The sequence below is a fragment of the Carcharodon carcharias genome, chromosome 4 (genome assembly GCF_017639515.1).
Source record: "Carcharodon carcharias isolate sCarCar2 chromosome 4, sCarCar2.pri, whole genome shotgun sequence".
NCBI classification, from domain to species: domain Eukaryota; kingdom Metazoa; phylum Chordata; class Chondrichthyes; order Lamniformes; family Lamnidae; genus Carcharodon; species Carcharodon carcharias.
Window position 1 is genome coordinate 133,769,448 of NC_054470.1, and position 15,497 is coordinate 133,784,944.

At 39.7% G+C, this 15,497-nt stretch overlaps 1 protein-coding gene across 1 annotated transcript in view; it reads right to left on the reverse strand.

Moving 5' to 3' along the window:
• The window catches only part of LOC121277323 (leucyl/cystinyl aminopeptidase), a 136,912-nt gene that overhangs the window by 97,441 nt on the left and 23,974 nt on the right, over positions 1-15,497 (reverse strand). Inside the window, exon 2 of the mRNA XM_041186652.1 lies at positions 2,338-3,181. Within this exon, the coding sequence (XP_041042586.1) occupies positions 2,338-3,181 (844 nt within the window). The remainder of the gene's footprint in view (positions 1-2,337; positions 3,182-15,497) is intronic.

The window sequence follows — 15,497 nt, forward strand, 5'->3', positions numbered from 1 at the left end:
CCCCACCCTGACCAGACCCGGTTCCCCCAAACCTTCCGTCTCCGTGCCCCTAACTTGACCTGACCCAACCTCACAACCCTACCCCACTCCACCCTATCTAATCACCACTCTACCCTTATGCAACTACATACTGAATGATGAATGAACGGATCACTCATTCACTAACACAGTGAGAAGCTTTGGGGCATTCAAACTCTTACCAGAATACAGCAGCTAGTGCTGCAAAAAGGCACATGGCCTCTGCTCCGATTTCCTCCATTGCACCCTTTGACATTTCCTGCTGGATCCTCCATTGGAAGAAAAATCAGAGGAAGGTAAGCTGGTAGTTTTTTGTCCAATCAGGGCCAGAAACAAGCATTCTGGCTCTGATTGGTTGGGCCTGTGTGTTTGTTCTTTTGTGCATAAGTTGTACCACACATGGAACAAAGTTTCAGCGAGATGGCCTGATACTTACCCCTCAGTTCAAAATGAATAATGGTGCTAAGAAAGCCAGAATGGAGAGAAAGAATGCTGGAAACTGAACAAAAGCTGACCAAAACCTTTGCACTTGCAGCTTAATAAAGGACATTTTCTCATTTTGTTTGAATCTTGCTCACAATATTAAACCAGATGACAACTATTGTAACAAAGCCCATGCAAGGTTAGAGTTCCTTATTCTTGAACATCCTTGGGAAAACAAAATAACTGGCCCAAGTTCAGACTTGTCAGGAACTCAGCTTAGATTCAAGGCTAAACGCCAAAAGAATTCCAATTCTACAGCCTGCTAAACAGGTACACAAGATTGGTGCACAGGTTTAGTAATTGAATATGGCTAATTTGCAATCCAGGCCAGATGAAGAAATCCGAAGTTAACGAAGAACAGTATTATAAATAAATACCATTTTGCGAGTAGTCCAGTGCCTACTATACAAAAATAAGAAAAAAAATTCAGTTTATTTATCTGCTGTTCATGTTGTGGCCAACTCACAAAGGGCGGGGGGAGGGGAACAGGGGCTGTGAATCAGTTATGGAATTGAGGGGATTGGCAAAGGTGGTCCTATTTTCACCTTTTTCCTTAAAAAAATATCTAGAGTATTGTTGAAAAAAAGAGAGGCATGACAAAGCTTTTCTTCTTGCACTCATCAGGACACTTCACAAGAATACAATATAAGGGGAAAAGAACAAAACTGTGTGGGAGACAGTGCTGATTGGTAAAGGCATTGCCATGGAGAATGCACCAATTAATGATGACTGACAGTTAACTGCCAAGCATTGTTTGCAATTTAAACCAGACAGCTTGACCCTGATTGCTCAGGGCAATGCCTTGACCCATGAGTCAGTAACGACTGTCACTTATTTTATTTAGCTGAAACAGGTGCAATGTATCTACATGTTCTTTCTGTCTGCAAAGAACAGGGCCCTGTGTATTAATATTTTGTTTCTAATACATGAAAATGCACCATACTGTGAGCCCGACTGATGAGCTTAAATTGGTTGTTAGCGTAATTCTTCACACACTGGAGTATTTAGCAAATTTTGTCCAATTGTAGAATCACATTTATTGCTGGATACTGTATTTTGAGTTTTGCAAGCACGGGCTGATTGTGTATGGTCTATACCTTGCCTGTTGCAAACAGCGGCTGGGACATGCTGTTTAAACCACACTGGTTTAAATTTCAGACAATTACCTGTCAGTCACCACCAACTGGCGCATTCTCCATAGCAACGCCTCTACCAATCAACACTCTTCTCATACGGTATAAATTGCTGTTTTTCTCCTTATCAGGACACTTTGCAAGAAGACCAATATGAGTGCAAGATAAAAAGCTTCAATGTCTTTTTTTCAGCAATACTCAGTTCTATACTACCAGATGAAAAAAAATCTGTTGGAATGCTGACAAAGCCACACTTACTGACCATCATTGCTAGATACTTCAGAGGCATAAGATTCAAATATGTAATGGACTCGAATCATGTCTAGAACAGACAGATTTGAGGTGTCAGGTTTCCTTTCCTGAATGAAGCACTTGGGTTTTTAATGACAATCTGGCATCTTGAATGGCCAAGTTTGAGTAACGGATAAATTTATTAACTTCACATACAAACTGTAGATCTCCAGTTTTTGCCACAAGGAACACTACTAATACTTAATGGCATACTTTGAGAAAAACAAAAGACGCATCAACAAAGTGGCACAAACAGATGTGTTCTAAGACAATGATGCACAATAGGTGAAATCAGACACAAGTGAAAAAGGTTTATTTCTTTCCAAGTGTCTTTTAACCACAATACACAAAATGGACCTATCATGAAATGGTTATTACATTAAGAAAAAAATACTGACAGGTGTTGGTTTACCTTGTTTTGTTTTTATCTTGATAGCTGCTTTTGTAAAATCCAGAAAAACCATCAGATAGATTTGCTGAATATTCCAGATTCAGAATGTGTGTTTCTCCTTTCAACAATTTTGGGTTAACTTTAATTGCAATTTGCTGATGTTGTAGATACTCCAAAATCTGGACATCCTTTGATTGACTAGATGCTTTTGGAGTAATGGTTGCCTTGGTGATTTTGAGACCAAAGCTGTGGAGAGTGATGTTGTTGGTGTCCTCCTTGGCTAGAACGGTTATTTGCACAGAGCCTATAAAATTCATGGTGGTGAGATTGGGGTGCAAAGAAAGATCATAATGGACTGGTACAACAGCATTAGGCAATCTATTTTTTGGCCAAGGAAATACCTGGCCATTGGTTGCCAAAGGATATATGAGCGTTAAAGTTGTGTTCTTTTTATGGCAGCCTTCTTTGGTGAAGGTACATTTTGGCAGAAAGTAGACTACCATGGCTATTGAAAGTATAATCACCACAACAAATGCTCCAACAAGTACAGTCCGAGCAGAAGACAGCGAACAAAGTCCCCCTGACGTTTCCCGATTATAAACTCCTGTCAGGTTATTGCGGTGATTGGAACTTCTGTTCATGAACGACATGCCTAACAACCTTGCAGATGATTCATAGTCTTCTTCATCGTCCTCCAGGTCATGCTCTCCCAAGCCACGGACCAGCAACCGTGAACTACGTGGCTCATATTCAACTTCATCAGGTTCCAGAGGATGAAGGTGTGGTTCCTTGGCCAGGTCAACTACATCTGGCTCCTCTTCAAACATGCTATTTTCAATCATGTTTCTAGGCAACTGGGCCTGCTCTGAAAGACAAAATAATATATATTCAGCATATTTACATTATCTGGTACCACACTAATTACCTCCAGCAGGTTCAAGGCCAAATGTTCTACTGGTGAAAGTCAATCCTGTTTCCACCAAAATACAAAATGAATATTGGATGCTATGCCTCATGTAACTAATGCCCTGAAGATTAGAGGCCAATTAATTTTAACAATTACCCATTATATTACATTAGTTATTCAGGCATGATCTAATTTGGGGATCTGGCAGGGAGGTGGGGGTTGAGGTGTATCCTAAGCAGCAACAGTCAAGTGTTCTGGAAAGCAGAGAGCAAATTGGATGGGGATAGGAGGAAAGGAGGAAAGGAAAATTGCAACAGGAGGCTAATGGTAATCAGTTGTTGTGAAACAGCCTTTTGGTAAAGCTGAGTTATTTAAAAATCCCAGAGGGAAACTTTAAACAACTGTCATAACCTAAGTGGTATGTTTGAGATGCAACTCTAAGTTCAGGAATCGAACAACCAGTGCAAGAGGTTTTATATTAAACTAAATGAAACATTTTATTAATTTACACAAGTATATACAAATGGCTACAAATTACTAGTATCATAATTTTTAACAAATTCCCAAACTAATCTCCATTAAGGCAACAGCAACCCATAGACTTAACCAGATACCAGGCAAAGCATTTCACTGTACAAATTCAAAATTAGGTTCCTTTCCCTTTAGCTCCTGTGGAGATGGTTGTGGGCTTATAGCTGCTTTGATCTTACATTGCCTCTGCTCTGCACACACCAAAAACTGCTATCCTTTTACCTAGCACAGCTCATTGAATGACCAGGCTCTTCTAACAATAAAACCCCTTTCACAGTACCAATTTTATTAGTAATTTAAACATATCGCTTGGTCTCTGCTAGCTAGGTGCCAGATTTCACTCGCTTTCTTGAATGTTGTATTTTTAAAAATGCAAACGCACTCTACCTCTCTTACATCTCAATACTAGTACACATCAAAGCACCCAGAATAGCTGGCTTTAATTGAATTAAGACACACACACAGATTAAACCGCTTTTTTAAAAAGAAAAATATTTTTCAATAATATTGTACACATTAATAGCTTCATGACATCAGTACAAAAAGTAATATTACAATTATATTAGATCAGAGACAAAAATTGAATTAACATTATTTCATATGTCTACAGAGAGCGAATTTGTCAGAGTTAAGAATTATTCTAAAATTCTGATGACCTGCAGATTGTGTAATTCCAGGGCTCTCAAGTGCCACAATGGTTGAACAATAGCATGGAACTAAAATTGTTCTGCAAGTAACTATAAAAATTCAAATTTCAAGAGCAACAATTAATTCAACCTTCACAATTCTCTTCTCTTGGCTTGCAGATGGAATATAAGGTTCCCTAGTATTAGCCAGTATTGTAGTGATTATTCAAATTTAGCTACCAACATAACCTGTTGATTGCCAAATGTAAATAATGAAAATGATGGTGATCAGAGCATCATGATTGGCTCATTCCATGCCTCCTTATCAGAAGGCTGTAGTGGCCTCACTGCTCAAACTAGGAAGGCTCTAGGATTAACTAATCCAGCATCGATAAAGGATAAAGCCAGGATCTTTCTGGTAAAACTATGGTGAAATGTCACGGTAAGTAGTGTCAAAGTTATAACCCAATGTGCATATTTAACATGATAAGTGTGCTCATATCCGTCATAGGTATGAAAACAACACACAACATAAACTGTTCTATTCATGTGTTGTATAAAAGTGATTAAGATGTCAAAAGGGCATTCTTGACTCGTGTCACCAGAGACAAGAATACAGATAGATCAATTTACTTAACAGTGCTGGTGTCTTAATATCCTGGCATGCATTTCCCTGTTAAAAAGTCCAATCACAGTAGGTACAGTATAACCACATTTTCTAAAAAGTCAACAGTTAGTGCAAAATCTTCTAGACAAGTCTAAACAAATTCAGAGACCTAAAAACTATAAACATACCAACATTCTAGCGTCATTGGTAGATTAAAGTTAAAGGAAAGCAAGGCTGTTTCAAAAAACAGAAGTGTAATTTATTAAAAGGAATTAAATTATCAGCAATCATTGTTTCTAAAACGGCCAGAAATAAGTCTACTTTTTCTCTGTAGAGAATCCATTACCTGACCTAAAGGTTTCTGTCTGCGAAGCTAACAGACATATCTCTTTCAAGGATAAGGTATATTACAAAATGTAAAACAAAATTTCAAACTGATACGTGGAATTATATGCTCCAACCACCAGCCATTAATATGGTTCAATAAGCCCAATTGCACCATTAACATTACCCTACCGACACTCACTCTCATTCTCAAATGTTGCAGCCTTTTGTCCATCAAGAAAGAGAGATTGCAGGGCTAAGAGATGCTACTTAAGTAGCCTTGTGAGCTGCTGCAGCCCACCTTGGGCATAATGCAGTCACAGTGTGCTGGTGGAGGAGTTGAATGGCCGCAGTGATAATCAAAAACGCTGCTTTGTGCAGGATGATGTCAAGCTTATGTACAGTTGCATCCATGCAGGTTTGTGCTGAGCATTCCAGCCTATTCCCAAACTATGAATTATTAATGGTGGGGAAAAAAGGGATCTGCTTTGAAAACAGCGCTGTGAACTAGTTAAAATTGTTAAATCTGATGAAGAACTCATTATTATCCTAAAGAACTTAACAAGATTGATATCACAAAAATTAAAAATATAAACATACAACAAACTAAGAGTTTCTGCTGTGAAATAACTAAATCACATTGAATACTCAATTTTCAAATTATGTCCAGGGATACTTGCAACAGCAGATATTGAAAACTCCCATCACTGAAGCAAGCAACCACAAACAATAATCTGATCAAAAATCTGGCTTCAGCATGGTACAAATCAAATACAAGATGGAAGGCTGCCTAAAAATAAATTGTTGCCGAACGCAAATTGTAAGATGATTGTTTGCACCGTGGTGATCAACTCTTAAGCAATTGCCTGGTATGGCTCAGGAACCCCACTCTGACATGGCAGCATCTGTTGTATTTGCTACAGAAAAAAACCGTGGGCTGAGATGGTGCATGATTCACTGGCCTTAGTTTCTTTGGGCCCCTTTCTTGGCCAGCTAAACTTTTCATTTCTGCTTGCCTCTTCCAGTGCCCTTTCAAACTGTCAGCCTCCTGAGGTCATGGCCATCAGCAATCATTGTTAGTGTTATTAGCCATCTTCATATCTCACTTGCTTGTAGCAGAAGAATGGATGCCCAGAAGGTAATGACCCAGGGGCCAGTTCACCAGAAGGTCTTTGGGTATACGCCATCATCCATCCAATGAACTCAGCTGAGCGAATCAGAAGTCGTTGGTTTAGCAATGAATGTATGCTCCAGGACCTCAGAGTTGTTTACCTTTTCCTTGCCAAAAGACACCAAGAATATGTCCAAGACTGCAAAAGGTGGAAACTGTTCAGCGTTTTTTTCTGCCCAGCAATTTGTTGTCCAAGTCTCACCACTGTAGAACAAAGTGTGCTGAGGACACAGGCTTGTAGACTCACAGTTTGGTGTTCTCAGTCAGGTTGTTGTTGTTCCACACTATCAGGTATTATAATTCTCATAATATTATTGGAATTTATTGTAAAATAGAGTTATAGTGGGATATGTCTGTGTGTGTGTGTGTGTGTGTGTGTGTGTGTGTGTGTGTGTGTGAGAGTGAGAGAGAGAGAGAGAGAGAGAGAGAGAGTGTGAGAGACTTAATTAAATTAATCTGGGTGCTTTGATCTAAGAAGAGAAGTTAGGTTTGAAAAGTTAATTAGGTAAACATGGAAAAGTTTAGAAACATAGGGGCCAAGGGAACATATGTATTTTTAAATAAACCAGACTAGATTGTTTCCAAAAGAGGGAGTGAAATGTGACACCTAGCCAAGTGAAGTTTAGAAACAGTCTCTTTATTTTTTCCCAAAGATCACTGGCAAAACTTAGTGCAACAAGAGGTTTTATTATCATCAGGGAGATAAAGTCCAGAGACACTGTGAACAAAAGGGTATTTTGCATTTAAAGAGGGGAATGTGTATAAAGAAGAGAAGACTGTTCGTAAGATTAGGCATTTTAAGATCTTACAAGTGTGAAAAAGCCTTCAGCATCTATGCCTCAAGCTGCTGTCTTCAAAAGGACTGAAGTTAAGAAAACTCACTCTGAATTTGAATTGTTCAGGGTATTGTGTTTCTATGCCTGGGTCTTTTAAAATCTGTGTCTTACTGTTGGGAGTCAGATAATTAGGGGATTTAAAAGTTATCATAGTAGCAATTTGTAGATCTATGTATGTATTTAAAAATCATTTCTCTTATTAATAAATATTTAATTTAGTTTTATAGAAACCTATAAGACTTTGTAGCCTTATACTACTGACTTCAAGGCACTCAGCTCAAAATTTATACACATTGCAAAACAAGTTGTGGAAGTTGTTTCCAGTTTCCCTTTGGGATTTGAACTCAGCATTTACCATCAGCTGTGCCACAACACACACTGTTACTCAGCTTGGACATAACAGCTGCAACTTTTATGATGTACGTGTTGATTACAGCATCAAGTGACAGATTGCTGGTGACTGTAGAGTCTAGATATGTGAACATAACAACCGCCTCCAGCTCACATGGTCAATGCTGATAGATGGCAGTATGGCAACATTCTGGATCACGACATTTGTCTTCCTGATGCTGATGGTCAAACCACCCTTTAAAGGCATGAGAGAATCTGTCTGCTTGCTGCTGAAAAAGTGTTCTTCAGTATGGAATGTTTGTGTGACATTGTCAGCATACAGCAAGTCTCTGATGAGGACTTGGTGCACCTTTGTATTGGATTGCAGGCAAGGCTGAACAGCTTTTCATCAGTTCGGGTATATAAGTAGGCACCCTCTGTAGATGGCCACAAGGCAAATAACAGCAAAGAGAAGAATATGCCAAAGTGTGTCGGTGCTGGAACATAACCTTGTTTGACTCCACTGTGGATCATAAATGGGTCCAATGTTGCCCAAACATAACTAACCTTATCCATCTGCTTGCCATGGAAAGAGGAGATCAAATTGAACAGCTTCAGCTAGAAGCCAGTTTTCTCCAGTAGTTTAAATAAACGGCCTCTGCTCACATGGCCGAATACCTTGGTAGAAATTGATTAAGGCAATATATAGTGGTGTTCACAGCATTTCTTTTGTAGCTGCCAGACTGAGGTGGTCATGAAAATGATAGATCTTCCTGTTCTGAAACCAGACTGGGAGTCGAAGTAGATACTTCAGCCAGGATCTGCAGTCTCACAAAAGCAACATGGGCAAACACCTTTCCCATAATGCTCAGCAGAAAGGTGTCTTGACAGCTGTTACAATCACGGTGGTCACTTATTCTTGTACAGAGTCACAACTTTTACATAACATATACCCTGGGGCATCGCCTCCACCCTCCAGCAAATGCAGAGAAGTTTGTGCAGATACTGCAGGAGCTAGTTTCCGGTGCCTGATGAGTGCAGGCAGTCTAACATTAGCACCTGGAGCTTTGTCCATGGCAAGGTGAGTCAATGGCTTTGCTAATCTCCTCCACTGTGGGCTCAATATCCAGTTCTGCCATGACAGGCAGGGATTCTATGGTGTCTGTATACAGCTTCCTTGGTAAGTATTTAGTATTCTTCCCTATGGTATAGCTCAAGGTAGTGTTCTACCCATCTCTCCAACCATTTATTTCAGTCAATAGTGACCGCCTCTGCCTTTGTTTTTGATTGAGCCATTTTCTTTGCTGATGGACCCGCTGTCTTCTTGATTCCTTCATACATGCTCCTGACATTCACTCTGGCAAAAGATATCTGGTTATTTTGGCAAAGTTGTAGCCAGTAGTCACTGGTACACCACCTAGCAGTCTACTGGACTTTACTTCAAGTGGCTCTTAGTGCATTCAGTCTTCATAGTCAGGTCTCTCCTGTAATTGATGAAAATGAACCCCTTGGCTTCAATGACAGTTTCCATCACAGTGAGGTTAGCCTTGAACCAGTCAGCATTTTTCCACTCTTGCTTCCTATATGTTGAGTTCAGTATTATAGATGGTGTGATGTATGTTCTATTTTTCACTTCTGCAATTTATGTGGGAATGCCAGAGAGGGCTCGTTCAAATCAAGGAATTATTTTTTTTTGTTTTTTATTTTTTGGTAGGCAGTATGACAAGGATGGCATTTTTGCTTTGAATGAAAACACAATGAAGCACTGTGGATGTACCTACACCACATGGGCAGCAGCACTGTAAGGAACCACTACTACCATCTCAAGGGCAATTAGGTATGGGCATTAAATTTTGGCGTACCTAGTGATGCCCAAATCCCGTTAAAATTTTTTTAAAAAATCTTCAAGTGCTGCATCCTCACACTGATGCACACCAGGGAGTGATCTGTATCACAGTTAGCACTATGGTAGCCGCAAGTTGAGATAGCTGTTCCGAGAGTCACGCCTGGTGATGATCAGATCCAGTTGCTGCCAATGGCTTGATCTTGGATATATATTTCCAGGGCACCTCGAGGAATGGTTTGTTCTGAAGTAAGGTGTTGATTACACAAAGCTCATGGTAGCAGCCGAGTTCAAGCATCCTTTCTCATTTATCTTTCCTGTACCATGATGTCTAAGGCATGCTTCATGGTCCGCATCCACTCCTGTGTTGAAATCCCCCTCATTTATGTTCTGGCTTAGGGATTCTGCTGATAGCAGTGGCAAGCTCCTCACAGAACTGGTCCCTCATCTCTGCAGTGGAGCATAGTGTTGGAAACTCATGAGGTTAATATGTCCTGTTGAGCTGAGAGGCAGATGGAGAGAACACATTCTGAACCATTTGTGGAGGGTTCTATCATCGAGTGTAGCAAGTTCCTTACAGCGAAGCCTACCCCTCACTTACTCTTTTCCTCTAAACTCTTCCCCCGTCAGATGTACATGTAATGTTTTTCTTTCAGTGATTCGCTCTTGGCAAGCCTGGTCTCTTGTAGGGAAGCTATGTCAATGTTCAGTCTAATGAGGTTCATGCCAATCATGGCTGTCTTGCACACGTAGCAGATCAGCTGGAAATCATCTGTCAGTCCTTTGCACATAGTCCCGACGTTCCAGCTTGCCAATCGAAGAGTTAGCATTATGTTTCTTTTTGTCTGTTTACCTGGTGTGATTGATTCTGTGCACTTATTGAACAGAGAATCTAAGCTCCAAGCATCTTTTGAAGCAGAAGGATCATGGCAGGTCAGAACATTACTAGTCAAGTGCTGCATGACTTGAGGTGAGCAGTAGCCAACCAGTGGGACACAATGGTCCCTCCCACCAGAGAGGACCTGGAGCACTCATTCTATACATCAATCAAGGTGATTTTATTACTTGTAATTGCTGTCTACCATGTTTTGTTATCACTCTCAGAATTACAGAATAGATATAGCACAGGAGGAGGAGGCCATTCAGCTCATCATGTCTGCACTGGCACTCTGAATAAACAATTTACTTGGTGTCATTCTCCTGCCTTCTCCCCTAACCCTGCACATTCTTCTTTTTCAGATAACAGCCTAATTTCCTTTTGAATGTTTTGATTGAACCTGCTTCCACCACACTCTCAGGTAGTGCATTCCAGGCATTAACCACATGCTGTGAGAAAAGTTCTCTCATATTGCCTTTTCTTCTTTTACCAATTACTTTAAATCTGTGCCCTCTCATTTTCGATTCTTTCATGAGTGGGAACAGTTTCTCCCTATCTACTCTGTCCAGACCCCTCATGGTTGTGAATACCTCTCATGAACGTGAATATCTCTGTCAAATCTCCTCTTAGCTGTTATTTCACAAAGGAAAACAGTCCCAATTTTTCCAAATTATCTTCATAATTTAAGCTCCTCATCCCTGGAACCATTCTTGCGAATCTTTTCTGCAATCTCTCCAACGCCTTCACATTCTTCCTAAAGTGTGGCACCCTGGACTGGGCGCAATACTTTAGCCGAGGCCAAACTATTTTCGTATACATGTTCAACATAAACACCCTGCTCTTGTACTCTGTGCCCCTATTAATAAAGCCTAGAATACTGTATGCTTTAATAACTGATCTCTCAACCTGTCCTGCTACCTTCAAATGATTTATGCACATTTACAACCAGGTCCCTCTCCTCCTGCTAAGCCTCCTGAGAGTTCCTCTGAAACTTTAGCCTGGGGCAGCGAGTTACTCACTTTCCGTCTGTCGCCACAAGGAGGCACAGCTGAGGACTCGCTGATGGAGAGACTGTGTACCAACAGGGAGAGACTTATACATTTAGCTCTCTTTTATGCTTTAATGCTCGCCAGCGGTGAGGACTGGAAATGAGAAACAAACTAACAAAAATGCTTAAAAGTATGCAAACTCTCTTCACCCAGACACCTGATGCAGCATATCAACCTGTTGGACACAGGTGTGGTAGATATTCTAGATTGCTTTGTTAGCAAATCATGTTCCAGTGACACATGCATTTGGATGTAGCTGGTTTTCTGACTGTGCATCCCTGATTCTAGGTTTAAACTGATGACTAATGCCATCAGTCACACATCTGGCAATTGATATCCCACAGCTTATAGTGTGACCTTCTGTTTGCAAATGATAGTAATTAACTGAAATCATGGAGTGGCTATCTTACACCTGTATAAAGCACATTTGGTGAATGACTTCCTGTGTCTCTCTTTCCATAGAGACTTTTTTTTGAGCAGTCACCAGTATTTGTTTTTAGCCCTGTAAGCTGAATTCTGGGGAAAAAAAACTACCCAATGACAAGCATTTTGAGTTACCACCGTGTGTATGCACTTAAACTTCCCAAATTTTACAGTGGCTGGAGCAGAGAGCTGTCCATGCTCCAGAGACAAAAAAAATACATTTGAGGCCAACGCCAGAACATGACTTAATTTTTCTACTCTCTCTCAGTGGCATTATTGCCGCAGATTTAACCAATATAAATTTCTTCCTTCAACACAGTTTCAAGCAATCAAACATATTGATCCACCATCTTCCAGACATACATCAGTAAATATTTTACAAGATTTTGAATATTTGACAACTTGGAGCAAGTCCACTTGCTACTGAACCACTAATAACTTTGTCATCTCCAGACTCAACTACACCAATGTCCTCTTGGACAGCTTCTGACTCATAACTCTTTACCTTCCTATCCTCCAACCTACATAAACTTTAGCGGATCCAGTCTACAGTCTATCCCACACCCTGTCCTCTTCACCTAACACTCATGTCCTTTCTGGCCTACATTGGCACTGTCAAATTTAAAAGAAAAATTGTTAATTTACATTGAAAAATGTAAACATTTTCATTTTAAATGATATAGTGGCAAATCAATGACTTACATACATTTGAATACTTAAGATCTGTTAACATCAATCTAATTAGTAAAATTGTTGTATTACTAGAACAGAATATTTGAGTATTGCTGAAAAAGATACTTCTTTGTTGCAGCTTTTTGTCTCGCACTCATCAGGACAATTCTCAAGAAAATACCAATGTCAGAGGAAACAACACATTTATATTATATGAAAAAAGAGAGTGCTGATTGGTTGGCAAGTGGGCTCTACATTAATATACAGGGCCCTATTCTTTGCAAACAGAAAGAACATGTACACACATTGCACCTGTTTCAGCTAAACAAAATAAGTGACAGCCATTCACTGACTCAAGGAAATGCCAAGGCCAGAGTCAAGCTTCCTAGTTTAAATTTCAAACAATGCTTGGCAGTTAACTGTCAGTCATCATCAACTGATGCATTCTCCATGACAATGCCTCTAACGGAGTCCACTTGCCATTACAGCTGTTAATGCCAAGGTTTTTTTCCTTGGAGAAAATCATTGCTATGCAATACTGCAAACATTTGTGCATTGTTTGCTTCAACATGTCGAAGGCCATTATTAAGCTTGCAGTTGTCAACACATCACCTAACTTTAGATACCTGTTAATTTTTTTTGTAACTATTTAGCAACTCATTTAATAGCCATCTTGTGAGCATTTCCTTTTTGTTCCCAGAAATGCTTCAAGTAAATTAAACTGTTTCACTCCAACATTAAATGTCAGGCAGGAATGTGGCTTGTGCTGCCTGATACTTGTGTCATTTCCCATGGTGAAACCGCACAAAAGGTTGAGTAATTTATTTCTGATAATTAACTGAATATTTCCCACCTGAAACTATTAGATTAGGTATTGAGTGTGAATTTTGGTTAGATTGTTTTCTCTCTGTATAAAATCTGCCAAAAATACCAATTATCTGAAAATAGCACCTACAGCAACTTTCAGTACTATACTAGATTCGACTGAGAGGAAGCAGACCTAATAGGGAGTGACACTACAAGCTTTATCAACCAGCCTACCAAAGGTATTCTGTTCTAAGAACCAACACCTAATTCTAGCCAGTAGACAAATCACACAACTCAAATACAAAACCACAAGTATAGAACAGTGAGCAAAGTGGGTGATTTCTGAGAAATTTTTAGCTCTCATAAATGTTTTTTTTAAAATCTTGTGTGGAGTGCACTATGCTGTAATTGCAAACAGGCTCCCTTTTTTAAATAGTTGCTCCACCATAAAAATACCTACAAACAATTAAATCATCCCATGCACTTTTTGGAAGTACAAAAGTCATAATCTAAAATATATTAGAAAAATCACATGCTCAGAAAGAAACATCATGCTGGATTAATTATGAGAAGCAAATTCCAATAAGACTTTACATTGACAATTTAATCCATTAAAATTTTAATGTACATGTTGCATTGAGGATGCCTGAATGTGACTACATTGTTGGTTTTGAAAGAGGAAATGAGTCAAAACCCCTTTTGAAAAAAAAAACGGTGCAGCAGCTATCTTCAAAACGATAGCAGTTCAATTTGTTTAAAATGGCCATATAGTGCTTCCTCATTCATCGGCTTCCTTAAAATAAGCCCCTTTGATACGGTTTGTTTGCGGATGACAACAGGTCACGCAGACTCAACTACTAGGAAACAAGCAATAGTCCTACATTTCTAACACCATTTAATACACACACACACACACACACACACACACACACACACACACACACACACAAACACACACAAACACACACAAACACACACATTTAATGAGTATGAGCTTTCAGAGAAAGATAGTAGCAATTAGCTCAGCTGCAAAAATGAAAGCAGCAAATATTATGAGCATACAAAATTAACTGTTAGGAAAAGTCAGCTGCTCCATTGAGCCTGCCGGTACCACATTGGACAGAGCATCATGCGTATAAACAATTCTTCTCAGCCCTGTATCCTGCAACCCATGCAACTTATTGGAAGATTTAGCAGCATGTGCATTCAAACTTAATTTACTTTAATACTTTAACTGACTCACTGTCGGCATTGACAGGAAATGGCTCTCCAGGAGCACAGGCTCTATGCAGACTAAGAACCAACCAACCAATGGTGCTTTAAAACTCTACAGCACAACATTCACCATCCCTAACCAACCAAGCAGCATTCCCCTCCCAATTCCCTCAAACAGGTAAGTAGTGAACTATTGAAAAGCCAGGTGTAGATCTCATCCTCCAGCATTTAAAACCTTGTAATGTATTTAAATAGCCAAGTGACAAGTAAAAAAGGTGGCTGAAAGTAGCCAAAAAGTTAGTTCAGTTATAATTTTCAATACAACACAAAGGCAATGGCTGGGATTTTACACCTCGGAAACAGACAATAATGGAAACAGGCAGGGCTATAAAATTGCGTGGGATGGGCATCAGGTAGGAAGTCATTGCGTTTGACCAGGATTTTAGGAGTGGCGAACAGCAAGCCGTGTGGGGACACCACTTGCATTCTCAAAGACAGCAACTGAAAGGCATTTAAACTGGTGAAGCTTAGAAAACAGGATGCAATTTTACAGAAACAAAAACAGAAAATTGCAGGAAAAACTCAGCAGGTCTAACAGCATTCGTGGAGAGAAAGAGTTAACATTTTGAGTCCATATGACTCACCTTCAGAGCTAAAGAGAAGTAAAAATGTGATGAAATTTATACTGAAGGCAATCGCTTCCACAGCCATAAAACAGAGTGCTTACCCTTGTCTTGCTATTACCACATTCTGATTCCTGACCTTAATGCCACCATCAGCACCTCCTTTAGCCAGTACCACTGCCGTTAACACTCCTTTGTCCATGACATCTTTGTCAATCTCTCCTTTGCCTCCACCTATTTCTGGCCTTCTATCCTGCTTCACCTGCTCCAGGCCCCCCTTAAACAGTATAAATTTCATCACAATTTTACTTCTCTAAAGAAGTCATATGGACTCAAAACG